This window comes from Zootoca vivipara, chromosome Z1, assembly GCF_965207765.1.
Source record: "Zootoca vivipara chromosome Z1, rZooViv2.hap1.1, whole genome shotgun sequence".
Classification (NCBI taxonomy): Eukaryota; Metazoa; Chordata; class Lepidosauria; order Squamata; family Lacertidae; genus Zootoca; species Zootoca vivipara.
Window position 1 is genome coordinate 31,840,602 of NC_142583.1, and position 17,762 is coordinate 31,858,363.

General features: G+C 44.1%; 1 protein-coding gene across 1 annotated transcript; it reads right to left on the bottom strand.

Annotated features, from left to right (window-relative positions):
• Positions 1-3,228: 3,228 nt before the first annotated feature.
• Positions 3,229-17,222, bottom strand: APELA (apelin receptor early endogenous ligand). Its single transcript, XM_035113476.3, has 3 exons — positions 16,821-17,222; positions 11,990-12,079; positions 3,229-4,231 (listed from the first exon to the last, which is right to left on the bottom strand). The coding sequence occupies exons 1-2, from the start codon at positions 16,894-16,896 to the stop codon at positions 11,991-11,993; spliced, it is 165 nt and encodes a 54-aa protein (XP_034969367.1). The 5' UTR covers positions 16,897-17,222; the 3' UTR covers positions 3,229-4,231; position 11,990.
• Between the last annotated feature and the right edge of the window lie 540 nt (positions 17,223-17,762).

Below are 17,762 nucleotides of genomic sequence, written 5' to 3' on the forward strand. Positions count from 1 at the left end.
CTCACTTTAGTCTGCTGCTAGCTAAAGGTAAAAATTCTTGTGCTCTTGCATTGGGGTAGAGCACTTGAGACTAGAGGTCTTTGTAAACGCCTGCTGGTGTCTTGATCTTGCTATTGAGTCTGGTAAGTCACAGTTAAGTGCCTAGAACCATTAGAAAGTCACACTAAATTGAAAGCTGGAGTCGGTGTCAGACTATCGAACCTAGGGCACGTGTGCAAAATCCGCATGTCATGTAGACCCCAGTTGTTAAATCACATATTCTGTTGATATCAGCTAGGTATACGTACCCTTTTAGCCTGTTAAATTGCATTGAACCCATTTTCTTAGTAAGGTAAAGGTACCCCTGACCATTAGGTCCAGTCGCGGACAGCTCTGGGGTTGCGGCTCTCATCTCACACTATAGGCCGAGGGAGCCAGCGTTTGTCCACAGACAGCTTCCAGGTCATGTGGCCAGCATGACTAAGCCACTTCTGGTGAACCAGGGCAGTGCATGGAAATGCTGTTTACCTTCCCGCTGGAGCGATACCTATTTATCAACTTGCACTTTGACGTGCTTTCGAACTGCTAGGTAGGCAGGAGCTGGGACCGAAGAACGGGGGCTCACCCCGTTGCGGGGATTCAAACTGCTGACCTTTGGATTGGCAAGCCCTAGGCTCAGTGGTTTAGACCACAGCGCCACCCGCATCCCCCTTTTTTTTACTTAGTAAAAAGGTAAAGGTAGGTGACCCCTGGAATAGTGTTTGCAAAATAGGGAAATTTTTGCATTCCAAAAGTTGGAAACAACATTGAGTTCTACTTGCTTTCATATGTTTACTGCAGTTTTTACAATGTTTTCTCTATAGCAGCTAGACGTATTAATTTAAAGCAAGAATTCTCTCAAGGTGCATTGTGCATAAATTAAATATTGGCAAAAGTGAATATTGACTCACCCCATGGCTGGTGGGGTTAAAGGACAATGCAAAACTGTATTCTTGCATTAAATGACTCAGTGGTACAACTTTGCTTATTGTTGTGCCCCAGAGACGATTTAGTATCATGCAGGAATAAAATTTAGCAATGGGGATAGCTGCCTGCATGGGGAAGGAATCTATGATTTAAAAAATCTATGGTTGGCCTTAGTTTTTTCTAATCTTAAGAGAGAGAAAATGGAAACATCTGAAAGTGTCATGAGAAGTATTTTTTATATATATAAAAAAATAGTTTACCCAACATAATTTGAGTTTTTATCAATGTTTATAACTCCTTTTAAAAAAAAGAACTTTAAGAGCTGAAAGCTTGAGAAACAGTGGGTAAATGTCAAGAAAATACATCATTTCTCCATGGCACCTATTTTCCTTCATACTGTCTCCCCGCTCCTGGTGAATTGTGCCTGTCTTGCTGGATTTTTCCATATAAAAAATCTGTGTCATATTGTTTCAAGGCCTTAAATGGGAGCGCAGTCTGTTCAAGACGTGTCCATGGAGCTAGGGTCAAAACTTTTCCAGTGAAGGGTAATTAAAGGGAAAAGCAATCTGCCTGGGGAAGGCTATCAAATAGCCTAATCCTGAGATAACCCCAGAGACATGAAAGCAGTGTCACTGTGGGAACTGGTTCAGTACCTCAGGTTCATTACAATGTGTATGGAGACGAAACTGCCTATGAATTGATTGCTCTCCCTGTGAGCAAATATTAGACCATGGAAAATACTTGATCAGCATGCAAATGGAAGCAGATACCAGATGACCTCTCATTTGCTTGAGGAAAATGGAGGTCTTCTTTCCCAGGCCTGCCAGCCTCTTGCAACTGGAGCCATATCCTGGTGGGAATAGTCCCTTTGACACCAGCGATTTGAATGCTTGTACATTACTCCCTTTCAAATATTCCAGCATACGCATTTGCAGTCATAGCCAGTGGAGTGGAATGGTTATGAGTGTTGGACTAGGACCTGGGAAACCAGAGTTTTCAAATCCCCACTTGGCCATAAAGCTCACCTAGTGACTTTGGGCCAGTCGCTGCCCCTCAGTCTGGTCTAACCACGCAGGGTTGTTGGGGTTAATTGAGATTGGGAAGAACCACTTACACTACACTGAGGTCCTTGGAGAAAAAGGTGGCATATTAATGCAATAAGTAAATAAATAAAACCTTCATGCAATTGCCATCACGTGCAATCTTCCACAAAAGTTGCTGCTTCTAATGCTGTGCCATTGAGAGCGTACTTATGGTTTGTGTGTGTGGTACGAAAGCTGCACTTCTTAGGAAAGGATAGTGTTGTGTAGAATTATTAAAACAGCAGAGAGTATCATTGGCTGTTCACTCTCTATCTTAGAACATATCTATAGGTGCTACAGAAAGGCATTAGATATACTGTATCAAGAGACCCATTGCATCCGGGTCATCGCTTCTTTGAGCTCCTGCCATCGGGACAGAGATATAGAACAATGAAGGTGAGAATGAGCCTTCAAGAACAGTTTCTTTCCTAAAGCAATCTTGGCCTTTAATGGAAACTCTGGACTCTGAAGTCATCTTATTTATTTGTTATATTGTTCTGTATTGTATCGCGCTTATTAGTATTTTAATTTATGTGGAGTGTCTTATTTGAGTTGATACAGCAACCGAGAAATCTCGTTGTTCCCGCAAGGGGACAATGACAATAAAGATCCTATTCTATTCTGTTCTAGTGCTTGCTGGCATTGCCACCCTCCAAACTTCTCAACGAGAATCCCCATGGGATCAGAGTTGTAATTATGCCAGGAGCCTTCAGACTCTCTAGTGTGAGAAGGTGGGGCCAGCAGGGGATGTGATGGAGAGTATGCAGCCAGCAAGTTTGCAAAAGGAGAATGACTCTCTGACCTTATTTATATATATTTAAAGCCTATGATTGCCTAGTCCATGAAAAGTGAGACTGACGGCACAATCCTATCCTTATCTACCCTGAAGGTCCATTAAGCTAAATGGGACTTAGTCCTCTGTGACGGTGCATGGGATTGCAGGTTAAAAACAAAAGATTTCTTGCACAGGCATTAGCATGGGATCCACTGTGGAGCTTCCTTATTGCATTATATAAACATCTTCACTTTTGGATCAAAGCAAGGCCAGCATTGTCCCGTATTCTGTTCCCATAGGTGCCTGTGGCAAGCCCCCCAGGCAGAATCTCAACAGCTACATCTTATTTAAAGTGAACGAATGCATTGCAAGCTGCAAAATCTGATCAACGTTATGCCTTCTTTCGAAAAAAGAAAGAAAAACTAATAGCATGATTTTAGCTATATTTTATTTAGCTACATCAATTATTAAAGTTTACATTGATCCCTTATGAAATTTACAAATTAGGCAAATATTTCACTTGTCTTTGGATGTGGGCAGTTTCCATGTACAGAATACAAAATTTTTAACAAAATTGTACAAAGATTAATATGAGAATGCTATTTGAAGTACCATTTTACAACATATACAGTTACAAACATGCCTTAAGGAAATAATGAAATCCCAACGTAAGCTGTAAACAGGTTAAAATTAGTACAAATACAACCAGTAATACTTTTAAGGAAGACTAGGTTGATCTGTTTGATAAGACGCCGGTTCTACTAAGCTAGCATCCAGCATAGCTTTGGCATATTTTCCACTGGTGTGAGTGGAAGATTCAGACATGCTTGTAAGACTTTCCAGTTAAGGCTGATCATTATTTAAGGAATTTTCCACTTGAAGTATTCACCTAGTAATGTCAACAGATATACTAGTCTTGAAAGACTGGGAAAGGTGATAGAATAACTGTAGCTTCAAACATCCAATATGCATTTTTATAAATATTCCAACGAATCATAATGTTTATGAAACAACGGCTTCTTTCTTGCATTTTCTTAGCTGGGTGTTAAAAGATATACAGACACGTGAATAAACACTATTAATATACCAATAGTTTGGGTTTCTGTTTTTTCTAATGACACACAACTCTTCTAATATTGTAAAGTTTGCTTTCTGGTTACCGGTGTTGATGTGTAGAAAAGAATGGAGACCATATGGCACTGATGATCCTCCAAAGTCCAGGAATGGATCCCTTAGTTCTTCATTGATTTTATTCCTGCTTAGAAAAACCCCAAACTCCTGTGAAGCTTGTTTCAGCGGGCCTCTGGTAAGATTTTTTAAATGTTTCCAGGTGATGGCTTATGGGACACCTATATAGATTACAACAGTGCCGCTATCAAATTTGGTCATTTGCACATCTCCATTCCTTTCGCCAGGCAGTTGGTGGAAGCTACATTTGGGAGAAGAGTAAACCAGACAAGATTTAAAATAATTGTATTAAGGTGGCCAACATTTTTTAAACCCTCCTAATAGTTTCTACTAGCCTTTATTGGCACATGTTTTTTTAAAAAAATGTGATGCAAGGGTGATCTGGTTGCGACATGACACTCCATTGATCACCAGGTTTGATTCGACTGATCTGGCTAGCTAGGTGTGTGTCCCCTTCTGCTCCCTGTGTCCCCCCCCAAAAAACTGCACACTTGGTGGAATAGGATGACCATCCTAGATACGGTTCTTCGGTCAAGGGTATACGATAGCTACACTCCCTTGCTAGAACCTCCAAACAAGTTAATAGCAAACTCAGGTAGTCAAGGGGTGATGATTACATTGCCAACCAGGGCCACAAAAAAGAGGTAGATATCGGCAGGCTCAGGAAAAATGCATTGTCAAAGTACAATTCTTATTAGAATAATATGGCACTAACGCCCCACCCCACCAAAACCCATCTCAATGAGGATCAGGAATGCTTAGAAGGCATTTGAATGTTCAGAGCAGGGGTTAGCAACCTAAGGCCCATGGGCCAGAAGCTGCCCACGGAGATCGTTTGACCGACCCACGAGCTGTCCCCGAACCGAGCTGCCCGCTCATGCGCTGCACTAAACCGGTGCAGCGCGGGGACTTGCTTCCACAGCGCCAAAAATTGTGTCTGCGCAGGCGCAGATGCCGAAAATCATGCACACAGGTGATCCGGCCCACAGAGGGATCTCCGTGGGACCGATCCGGCCCAGACAAAATAAACCTTGCTGACCCCTGGTTTAGAGTCAGTTGTGAAGAAATTGGCAGGAGATGAAGTAGGGGTTGAATGGAGTTGGGTACTCCTGGTTGGTTGACACCTTGACAACTCCTGTTTGAACCCCACTTGTACACATATAGTTCTCAACTTTTAAAAGAGGTAGGGGGAAGAACAGATTTTTGAGAACAGTTGAACTTTCTGGTGCCAAGATACTCGTGCTCCTTTGACCAGTCATAATAAACTTTACATCTGTTCTGTGATTGTAAAGAGTTATAAGGTATTAACATTAAAATATTATTATCCAAGGAAAGGGCATTTTCTGTTCTTAAGCTGCTCTCTTCCGTTCCGTAAAGCCCTGCATTGTGTAGCATTTGCTGCTTTGAAGAGATCTATGCAACTGCAGAGAATTGTAGCCATTATGAGAGTTGGTTTCAGTGGAAATTTTGAGGTTTAAGTGCAATAGTTGTAGGTTTGCTTGCACAAGTTGATTTGGTTCAGGTAAACAGGATGCATTTGCCCCACCCCCTGATCGGTTTAAAAACCAGTTAAATAGGTACATTATTCAAACAGTGCTTGCTACCCATAGATGCTTAGAGGAGCCTAAAAGTCTGACTGTGCTCACTTGAGACCCTTGGGAGGGTAATACTTGAGCAAACATACAAATTGCTGCATTTCCAAAAGACTTTGCTTGTGAAACAGGTGGAAATTCTTGCCTGTAACTGACGATGTTGTATCCCTAGGAAAAATCACTTTTTAAATATGATCAGCTAAATAGTCCACATCCCATATAGTCCACATTACAAATAAGAGGCCCGGCCCCCACTTTTAAAACCAACCCCAAACAAATAGAAACCTGTTTGAAATTTTCAGTGTGCATGTCCTACACTATTAATAGTTGTGTGGAAGAGAGAATTTCAGAGAATTTCCTGAAATGCCCTATTAAAGGTGCAAAAGGCCTGTCCTCCCATTTCGTCTGGCTACCCCAATAAATCATTTTCTCCCTCTTTGCTCTTTCTCAAGGCAGGTCCAAATGGCAGGCCTATTGCTATGATTCCTCCTTAACATATGTGCGAGTGGATCCCAATCTGCAATCTTAAGGGTTTACGGGAGATAGAAAACATAGGTGAATCTTCTATTTCTGGAAATTTAAGTATGGTAGTTCTTTCCGGTGTCCTTGTACAGTACCATAACACCGCTCTAGATCATAACCATTTTGGGTCCATTATGTGATGAGAGCCTTTGTATAAAAATATGAAAAGGTACAATCTCTATGGAGCCTGGAGTTTTCATGATACTCCTGCCCCCAGAACTGGGGCACACATCCAGCTTTAAAGAGGAGGCCCTTCTATGTGATGGGCTGCCTGGACTAAGTCTAGTTTAAAGGCTAGGACTTCAAGAAGGGAGAGCAGGAGGGGCCTGGAAATGACCCATCAATAGCACCAGAAAACAGAGCAGGTGCATAGGCCACTACAGTACAGTGAACTGCATTGTATTACAATTTAAATTATAGTAATTCTAAATTTGCATGCAAATAAATTAGCATGCACACATTTTATGAAAATCCTGTTGTTTCTTTTGTCCTCGCTTTCACTTCCTTTTGTGACACTTTCTTATTTTGGGGCAATCCTTAAGCAGCCTTCCTACTTCGTAAACTCCTTGCTAGCAGGGATTTGACTTGTGTCTATAACTCTGTGAGGTGCCATGCTTGCTGCTGACACAGTATAAGTATTATTAATAGCATTTCTGTTCTCTGCTAAATTCAACGGAGCTTACTTCCATCCGAGTGCCATGGCACGGCTATGACCTTTTATGCCTCTGTATGTCTGTGGCAATTCATCCTCAATCTCCGAGAGCAGGCCGGGATTTCAAAACACATTATGAATCTGCTGCGCAGTAAAAAGTCTAGCAGGAGCAACATTCTCTTTTTATAATCTTAATCCTGGAATTAAGCCAGTGCAATGACTGAATGCATTTGAGAGCTCTGATCATTTTCCTCCCCATTAACAGTTAAAACATTTGTGCCCGTGATGGATTTCTTAAGATTGGGCTAGGTTTTTTTTTTTTAAAGGAATACTGTATTCAAAATGTCAATAAATCTTACATTGACGCACAACTCTTTTTGCCAAGACTGGCAATTTTCTAAGAACGGACATTTCACTTATTGCCATTCAGTTAGCTGAAAGTATGGCCTCTGAGCCTCATGGGCTGTCATTGGAACTGATACAATGTGTGATGCATACATGTGAACAACCCTTAGCCAGTAGGAAGCATAAATGACAAGGCTTTTCTGGTAGGCCTAGCTGCATTTCATCTGAAGGCGCTACTGCCTGGGAAACAGCAAAGATAAGCTCAACCATGAGTTACTCTTACGGCTGACGTGGAGAACTAGATGACATTGGACTCCAGATCCCATCATCCTGAGGCAGCATGGGCAATGCTTAGGGATGATGGGAGTAGTAGTCCAACAATATCTGGAGCAGGAAGAGCTAACATGGAGCCCTTCAGAGCCTCCTTATCATTGGGCCATTCTGACAATGGGAGTTGGAGTCCCCTGATGGCTAACCCTGATCTGGAGGGTCAACAGTATCCCTGCTCTAGTGGATTAATCCGTGCTTGTTGACCAGTTCAGAACTACAGGCATAGCTTAGACCAGGCATCCCCAAACTGCGGCCCTCCAGATGTTTTGGCCTACAACTCCCATGATCCCTAGCTAACAGGACCAGTGGTCGGGGAAGATGGGTATTGTAGTCCAAAACATCTGGAGGGCCGAAGTTTGGGGATGCCTGGCTTAGACTCAACCAGTGCTTAATTTTGTAAGAATCTTAGCACTTGAAAATGTGTGGATTCCATACAGACAAATGCACAACGAAGCGCATGATCCATATAGTTGTAGGGGATGCGCCATGCAACTTTTGCAGACAGGTCTGAAATCTTGAACTCTGTCCCCACCCCTTCCCTTCCCTGGCACCCCAAAACACACATTTCAGTTGTTCAGAATATCGCTAGACCAGGTCGTGGTTAAAGAGCATCTGTTTCTGCTCTGTTGTTAGGGCAGAGCAGTTTCCCCAAACGGAACTAGCTACAAAATAGCTTTTAGTCTTGCAAACAGATATTCTGTAAGGAGGGATGGGAAATCCACCTAAGTGCATGTTTATCACCCAGACTCCGTACTATTAACTTGCATGCATTATGCTCCAAGGCGCATTAGAGACCTTCTCTGCACACAGTCATGAAACACTGGAAGTAGGGGAAGGAGATGATTGATTCCATACTCGGAAACACTTCTGAAGCTAGTGACTCGAGGAGTCTGCCTCCTCCTAATTCTGATTTCCAAAGTGCTGAGTGAGTGGATGTGGTCGCTTTGGCTTGAGATCCTTAAGCTGATACCACTCCCCTCTCGCTTAATCTGCCACCTGCTGTAATTGACACACAGGTGGACCTTGCCCCCCTTTTATCATTATAAAAAGGCATACTTCTTTTAAAAAAACCACACCCAGTGATGTACCAGTAGCTGGCTGGGATCTTGGAAAACTTAACATGATGGAGACAAAGCTTTTAAATACATTTGGTACTTCTAGCATCACATATAAGCCAAGGTGTTACTTTCAAGGAAGAAACCTTTTATTGTTGTTGACTGAGGCTTCCTGAGACTTGCAAACATCAACTTTTTTTCTGGTGGGTTTCTTGGTCGTATCTCAGTGCAGGCTGTTTGGGGCCGAATGAATTCCCATTGCTTTAGAATCACTTATCAAATTCCTTCACCGGCTTCCTTTGTGACTAAGCCTAAGTGTGTATAACTGAAATAACCCACATTCTTTCCCTGTTTACTCCTGCCTCTCCTCCTCTCACCCTTCCTCTCCTGGCTCTCTGATGGCGAATGGTAGATTCAAGGCAAACAAAAGCTAGTGCTTCTCTGCACACAGTTAAACCTTGGGATTTGCTACCAAGAGATGCAGTGATGGTCGCTAACCTGGATGGCTTTGAAAGGAAGTTAGACAAATTCGTGGAGGATGAGGCTATCAATAGCTACTAGTCGTGGTGGCTATATATTACTTCCAGCATCTGAATACCAGTTGCTGGGGAACATGAGCTAGGACTTGGCTATTGTGCTCATGATCTGCTTCTGAGCTTCCCATCCGCATCGGGTGGGTCACTGTGGGAACAGCACACCAGACATGATAGGCTTTTGGTCCAATTCATCAGGGCTTTTGCATCACAGACATCTTGTTAGCCCTTGAGACAGGGACTTGTACTCTTCTACGCTGTAAAATGGCATGTGCATTCTGTATTTTTATATTCCATCGTTCCCCCCAAAGCAGTCCAGGGCAGCACTGATGGTGCAATATATATATTTTTAAAAAACAGACAAAGAAGAATAGCACCAAAAGTGATTTGGATGGATTTCATTTTCTTCCCAGCTTCTACGCAGGTAGGTTTCACAAAACTTATGGCACTGTCAGAAACGCAGTTCTGACTTCGGCTGAACTGCTTAGCAAAATGTAAAGTGTCCTTGGAGGGCCAGTTGCTGTCCCTTAACGACACTCGCTCCTGATTAGTCTTGCTAGTTCCAAGAAGCTGACATTTTGAGAGAATTGATTTTGGGGCTTATAGCCTGTGTCATTTTTTATTTATTACAGCCAAACTACCTAAGGCTATGCCATTATCCTGATGTATACAACAAGAGGCGCTGCCAGATGCAAAGCTATCATGTGCATGTTTTATTCATCTGCAAATAGTGTGCTTCTCTAAGAGGCAGCTTGGGCATCCTTTTGATCCTTGCTGTGACATATTTACATGTCCTACCTGTGTGCTTCTGGAGCGGCGGAAGCATCTGCATTTATATAGTGCCCTCTAGACCAGAAAGCATTGATCCTTTGCACCTTCTATTCTTTAACCTGCAGAAGCCCCACTTGGGTTCAAAAGTGCTACTTCAGCTTTATACCGCAGAATGCAATCTTAAAATCAAAGAGCTCTCAGGTTCACAATGCAACAGCCTGCTCCCAGCTCTTTTGAATTGGATGGCACATGAGCCCCTGCTACGACAGGCTTGTTAGTCGATGCCCCCTCGTGCTTTGTCTTTTTGCTGTGGTAGAATAACACAGCTGCTCTTTGGGCCCTCACATCAAAGGACCTTTGAGTTCTTCCCTCTTAACAAGATCAGTCTAAGGTGATACCTTTTTAATTAAATAGGGAGCGGTTCCAAATGGTGGACTATACCCAACACTAGTCCTCCTCATCCAATTAATGGACTGAAATTTGCCATCACGCTGGATAAAACCCTTTTTTTAAAAAAAAAACCCCACCCCTTAGCCACTACACATACCTATTTCCCTGGGATAGCTGCACAGGCCTGTGGTTAAATCTCTACCAGTGGTGAAATCCACGTGGAATTGAAAACTGCATGCACACCGTAATTTAAAGCACATTATTCCCCTCCCCAGGAATCCTGGGAACTGCAGTTTTCCCCTCACTGAGCTAAAATTCCCAGCACCCTTAAGAAACCAGCTCCTGAAATTCTTTAGGGGAAGTCATGTGCTTTAAATGTTCAGTGTATACATTCAGAAGTGTGGAACCTTCTGGCCCTGAAGATGTTTCTGGGTTATAATTGCCATCACCCTTGACCATTGGCCATACTGGCTGGGGCTGATAGGAGCTGGTTTTCAACAACAACTAGAGGCCCACAGATCCCCCATGCCTGGTTTATATAGTGTCCATTCAGCAAAGTTGGCTGTTACAGAGCTAAATAGTAATGGCTGCCTTTATTTTTTTGTTTTGTTTTAATATATCCTGTTCCTTTAAGAACAATCTGGCATGAGGAAATCCACCAAGTTAATGTGCTGAGGGTAAATTTCTTAGTGATGTTAATGTTTTATGTAGACTGATTTGAGACTTTTTCAACAATCAAGCAGTATATAAGCTTTACAAAGTCAACGAATAAAATAATTGCTAGGAAAGCATTCCCTGCCACATGGCTGTGTATCATGCTGCTGTGAAAATAATACAGTAGAAGAAAATCTACAAAATTACAAAAATCTAGTGAGAGTCTTCCCACACGAAGATCAGATCCTTGACACAATTTCACACAAATCCTGCCATAGGTTGACCCAAGAGAGGGTGGAAGGAATCTTCTCATAATAACACTGAATACCATCAGACACCTCTGGATGGTATTGGACTAGGTCATACTCAGAATAGCCCCACTGCAATCAATCGGTTTAAGTTAATTATAACTCATTTTAAATCCACTGATTTTAGTGGGTCTACACTATGACCGATGCTACCCTCTGGGTTCCACGTACTCCAGGTAGATCCAATTTTTATAGATTGTGTCCACCTTATTCTTAAGTGAGATAGACGTATTGGATGGTTCTGCCCAAGGAATTCCATCTTTCAGGTTTTATAATAGTGAATTATTATCACTTTCATGTGCAAGATTGGGGGGGGGAGGAGGGGGGACCTCTTGCCTTTGGCTAGTGGAAAACTGCAAAAAAGACAGCAGGGCATCAAATGGGTCCCATTCTCTGTGCAGCTTCAGAGAGTGAAATAATTGACAGAGAGCCCAGTACTACTCACTCATTTGGAACCGTGCCCCGGAGTTCACATAAAACAAGCACTTTTATTGTGCTGTTTCTCTCCCCCCCCCCTTTGAGTTCATTCCCACCCCCACCGCTCCCTCCCTGTTGCTCTATTTTCAGAGCAAATAAAATCACAAAGAACGGAGGCCAAAGGAAATTGTTTGTGGTCTGAGGTTAGCAAAATGCCCCCGAAACCATTTGGAAATGAATGCATAAGTTTGCAAACGGGCATATTTTCTGGGGAACACATTTGGCATTCCCCTACGCTGTCCCCAGAACAATGCTGGAGGGGCAGCCTTCGACAGTCCCATCCTACTGGCGCCTGGTTTTATTACCAAACACTTATGAATGACCCTTTGCCTAAAATTAGCCCAAGCACCATAGGTTTTTTTTTTGATACCTCAGGGGAAGGGCACTCTGGAATGAAGGGGCATGCATCTCCTGTGGGAGCAGTGATGTCTGTGGAGTTTTCGCCTGGAGGCCACATTAGCTGGAAGACAGGAGAGAGAGAGAGAGAGAACATGAAAAGAGCAAGATGTCAAAATGAACGCCAGGTAAACAATAACGGTTGCTGTTCTGAAGCGGCATAAAGCGTGTCTGCTTTCTGCAAGATGCTATTTCCTGCACCCGTGGGATCCCAAAGTATAAAATTTCAATGTAGCAAGTCTGTCTTCTTCCAGAAGCACTCGGCTCCCCATCCCATCCCAACCCAGAATTTGCCCAATTTTTCAGATGTCTCAGACCATTGTAAACTGCAGAACCTTCAGCTGTCTGTGGTTCAGCAAAACCTAAGTACTCTACTCAGAAGTAAGTCACATAGGAGTTCATAGAATCATACAATTGTAAGAGTTGGAAGGGAACCAAGGGTCATTCAGTCCACCCCCTGCAATGCATGAATCTTAACTAAAGCATCACATCTAAACCTATGTGGATTCTGCACATTTCTTCACATATTGAATATTATAAAATCTATACCTGGGCACACAATATGAAATTGTCAGTAGTTCAGCAGGGTCTTATGTTAAATTGCCATCCTAAGCAAAACCTTCTAGGGAGTAATGCCTAATGATCACAGTGGGGCTGGCTTTTGAGTCAGCATGGATTGTCCTGCATGTTCCCTGGAAATTAATGGAATTTTAAGAAGTGTTTATTCTTGGCTGAGTCATGTTCTTTGATTTTAATGCATGGAACAAAAGTGTTGTGTGCAAGAACTCTTAATATCCACTCATGGTTTAATTGTTTTTTCTTTAAATTTTGTAAGCCACCTGGAGAGCCTTTTTATATGGAGAGTGGGGATTTATTAAATAGAATAAAATAAATAATGTCGGATAAATATCTTTTTCCTAACAAGGAACTAAACACTTTTGCACCCAGAACAAAACAGGGGCTAATAGTAGTTACGTAGTTCTCTGAAAAAGGCATGCCACTTTCATTGGCGCTGTAAATATTTTTTTATTTCATAAAATTTACAAATGGATTGCTTGTAAAAAAGAAACCCTCAAAGCAGTTTACAAAATAGACCATGTTTAGGGTCCCTCCAGACATCCCATTTATTGCACATTCATGACCATTTGTTCTCACAATGCTTCTGAGGCATTTATATGTGACTAGTGTATTTCAGCCCGTTCAATAACGGGCGCTAGAACATCCTGGGGTTTGGAGAAGCGCTTGCGCAGCGCTTCTCCGAACCCTGGGACCTGTCCTTGCTGTCGGCGGCAGGGGGACAGGAACGGAGGAGGAGAAAGCGCTGCTTTCTCCTTCTCCGTTCCTCTCCCGCAGCCGCCGACAGGAAGCAGACATCCCAGGGTTCGGAGAAGCGCTTGCGCAGCGCTTCTCCGAACCCTGGGACCCGTCCTTGCTGTCGGCGGCAGGGGGACAGGAACGGAGGAGGAGAAAGCGCTGCTTTCTCCTTCTCCGTTCCTCTCCCGCAGCCGCCGACAGGAAGCAGACATCCCAGGGTTCGGAGAAGCGCTTGCGCAGCGCTTCTCCGAACCCTGGGACCTGTCCTTGCTGTCGGCGGCAGGGGGACAGGAACGGAGGAGGAGAAAGCGCTGCTTTCTCCTTCTCCGTTCCTCTCCCGCAGCCGCCGACAGGAAGCAGACATCCCAGGGTTCGGAGAAGCGCTTGCGCAGCGCTTCTCCGAACCCTGGGACCCGTCCTTGCTGTCGGCGGCAGGGGGACAGGAACGGAGGAGGAGAAAGCGGCGCTTTCTCCTCCTTCCTTCCTCTCCCCCAGCCGCCGACAGGAAGGACGCGCGCACTCTCCCCCCCCCGCCTCCTCCAACCGCCGCTCCCCACGGCCAGGGAGGGTTGTGAGGAGGCCTTCGCCGGCCTCCACCCCGGCGGGAGCGGCGGTTGGAGGAGGCAGAGTGGGGGGAGAGTGCGCGCGCGCGCAGTCTCTGCTGTCCAATCCCTGTATCCCTGGGGCACATGCGCAGTGACCCAGGGACACACGGGACATCTGGACGCAGGGACAACATGGACATTATTATATAGGATTCCTCCTTCATTTCTAATCAGCACATGTCTCGTAACTTCCTACTGAACTCCCACAACTTGTTATAGCATCCTGGTTTATTTTTATCCCACTTTTGTTGACAGCAGTAATGTGGTAGCACCGTTGGAAGCATTGCAGAACAAACTAAAGCAGAATAAACCCACCACTAATTATTGAGAATGTGTTGCAGAAAATGACTGCAATAAAACACCAGTGGTGGGAGAGATATTCAGAGTAGCACCATCCTAATCAGCCAAAGAGCTGATGTAGTATTGTGGTTATATCCTGAGCTGTGACCTTAGACGTACATTAATCGTGACACAAAAAGTTAAGTCATTGGCCATCAGAGAGGAAAGGCAAGAAGAGGTGGTGGCTGAATCAACGCTCTCTCCCTGTGGCTGTAATAGTGGCCTACCTTACAGAGTTGGCATGCAAAGCAGGTTTGAACACTTAGGGGCAAAGTGCTGTATAAGTACTAAACAACACAGCCTTTCAGTGCTGGAAGGGTGGGGGGGATAAAGTTCGCAGACCAGTGTAGTGGCTAAAAAGCCTAGTTTTGGATGTGGAAAATGCTCATAGCTCAGTTCTGATGCTCAGTGGGTGGCCTCAGCAAGGCACTATCTTCCAAAAGAGTTGGGAAGCTAAAATGTTCTTCTGTGTTCCTTAAAGCCAAAATAACAAATGCAATACTGTAATAGTCTTCTCAAAGTCTCTGGAATGCTAAGGTGGATAGACCAGTGGTTCCCAACAGGTGGTCCGGGGACCCCCAGGGGTCCGCGAGCTATGCCAGAGGGGTCCGCAAGATGCTATTAGAATAAAAAAATATATTAAATATATTTCGTATGATAACAGATTTTTTGTTTTGGCCGCTTCCTGCATAAGCAGAGTCTAGCGCAAAACTAGAATTAGATAGAGGCAGTAGTTCTGCTGTATGCCGTTAGGTGGCGCTTTACAAACACTACTGTTTTGCAAAGAGGCAGCGCACACATTCTACTAACGCTCACCTCCCCAAGATGCTTTGCGCGCGTCGGCTTCATTTGTGCGCTACTGCGCAGGTACCCTGTCTTCTCCATTCCCCTCCCTCCTCCCTGGCGCGCGCTGCCTCTTTGCAAAACAGCAGTGTTTGTAAACAAAGCGTTGTTTTTCGTGGAAGCTACAGTTCGCGTAGTTAAAAATGGACCGTTGGTTAAAAAGTGGTTCGTTAAAACGACAAAGGCCTACAGATGAAGAGGAAGAACTGTAAAAAACGTATAAATATAAAATATAAAAAGACTCTTAATTTGGCTCTCACTTTTTAATTTTAGGATTAGGAATTAATGGGGGTCCTTGTCACAATAGCGGCTCGATGAGGGGTCCTCGAGAAAATTTTGTTGGGAACCCCTGGGATAGACAATTGCTCTGACTGTGAGCACATCTTCCTTATTCTAACTGTAGGCCTCCACCCGTTTATGCAAACCCAGGTATATGCAAAAATGATCTGGGAAAGCATACTACCGGTAAGTACTGTAGATCCCTTTCTGCCTGCTGCTCAGTTAAGAGAACTGCTCTGCAGGATGGAAAACTCAGGTGTCTTCAGGGCAACTCACTCCCTTAGGGAATATTTTCTGAATTCACCATAGATGAAGCTTGCCTCTTCATCTGTGCACCGAAAGGTGGATCACAACTCTGGCTACTTGTTGTATTCCCTCAGTTCCATCCTTGTTTCATTTTGGCTTTCTCCACCAGAGAGGACTGGGAATGTACATTCCCGCCAGCTAGTACTCAAGCAATGCTCTTTTTGCCTAAGGCTGCCAGTCTACTCCAAGCTAATTGCTCCAGAGAGTTGTATCAGCCAAGCAAAGGAGACTACCGCAGAGTAAGTGGTCTGGGAGCTGTCAGCTCCACTCAGAAAAGTGAATCTGCCCTCTGAAAAGTGGGGAGTGGCAGGGAAGGCAATTATGCAAATATCTTACTCTTCTGGAGAATCAGTATATGAGATGATGTGATTTCACCCATCTCTCTGGCAATGCTCTGTTAAAAATTGTTGAAAGCTGCAGGAATCTGGGAGGGTGTCAAATGAGGCAGGAGGTTAAAAAGAAGAAGCAAAGTCTGACCCCTTGCCTGATAAAGGTTGTCAAATAAGTAATAAATCATCACAGGAATCAATAAAGCAGCAGTCCGGGCAGTTACTAGCCAGATATTATAGGGAATGGAAAACAAGTGAAATAATTGCACACACATAGGAGAGGAGTCACGAATATTTGCACAGGAACACAAGCTGCATAACACAAGCTGTAGTTTACTCATAGGGTTACAGCACATAGAGATGAATTAACCCATCTACATTTACAGTTTGCACTTCTTTCACGACTTTATTGTGGTAAAATCTCCCTACCAGGCTAGTTAAATGTAGCATTTAAATGTAACATCTTGCACAAGCCCTGAAGGAGCTGATGTGATCATGAATTCTTTATTTGCCATCTTCTCAGTGCGCAGGAAAAGAAATGGCTTTGCACTGAAATCTCAAAAGTGGCATGTCGTAGGCGCAGCATCTCTTAAGGAAGCCATTCTCTCTCTTTTAAAGAGAGTTACGGCTGCAGAAATAATACTATGGGAGGCGAATAAAAAAAAAGGAAAAGAAAGCCTGGCTTCAAACGTAGCTGCCCCAGAAATCCCCATACACACGCTGGAGATCAGAGATGTACAAAAAGACAGCTGAGACGGGGAAACGGAGTCAGATCACAGGGTTTCCTTACCTGGCCTCTGTCCGTCGATCAGGAGCACCCCAGCCAGGAGCAAAAGCCAGGTCAAAAGGAGCTGCTGGAATCTCATTTTTGCAGACCGGATCCGATATTTGTAACACTTGCAGCCAATTTGCAGACCCCCTCCCGGAAATGTGTCTGCAGTATCTCTGTGGCTCTGCTCACATTCTAATGGCAAGCTTTCGAAATGAGCTCCCAGCTGCCTTTTCCAGCAAGGTTAATGATCATACACACAAGGCAAGGTTACTGGTTCTGCACTGTGGTCAGTGCCTCCCTCTGTTTCCCTTTTCTTTTTGTCACTCCCACTTCTTTTCCATAAGCAAACAACAGGAAGAAAAGCCCCTGTAAACTGCAGCTTCTGTAAACGTCCGTGAAAGAAGCAGCCCCGCGAACAATGGTCCAACAACTTCCCTTTCGATTCATTCCAGGCAAGGCTAAATATGCAAAGCGAGCTCTAGCCTTCCTCCTCCCATTTGCAACTGTTTATGCTTTGCTGCGTTTGCCCATGTTGGTCCCACATGCGAAAAGCCAGGGAAGGGACAGGAAGTCTTTCCTTTTGTCCACCTCTGAAAAGGCATCCTGAGTCAAGAGGACCAAAAAGCGCTGTGGGCCCCTCTGGTGGAGGCCACCCCCCCCCCCGCAATCTTTATCCCTTATCAACTAGCTGCAAAGTAGCATCTATTCAAAGTGAAAATGTAAGCTGTTAAATATAATGTGCCTCTTCTGTAGCGGCAAGTATTTTTCTTTCATTCAGCAACTGGGATTTCTGGGGTTGCCTACATGGTCCTTTAAGACTGTTTAAATGGGTACTGACTGCAGGACTGTCTGAAAAGGTAAAGGTAAAGGGACCTCTAACCATTAGGTCCAGTCGCGGACGACTCTGGAGTTGTGGTGCTCATCTCGCTTTACTGGCCAAAGGAGCCGGCATACAGCTTC

Bases quoted from the DNA above. Each gene is read 5' to 3' on its own strand.
- APELA (XM_035113476.3), bottom strand. From the start codon at position 16,896: ATGAGATTCCAGCAGCTCCTTTTGACCTGGCTTTTGCTCCTGGCTGGG. The intron at 12,080-16,820 runs GTAAGGAAACCC...CCTGTCTTCCAG, and splicing joins GATCGACGGACAGAGGCCAG to CTAATGTGGCCTCCAGGCGA.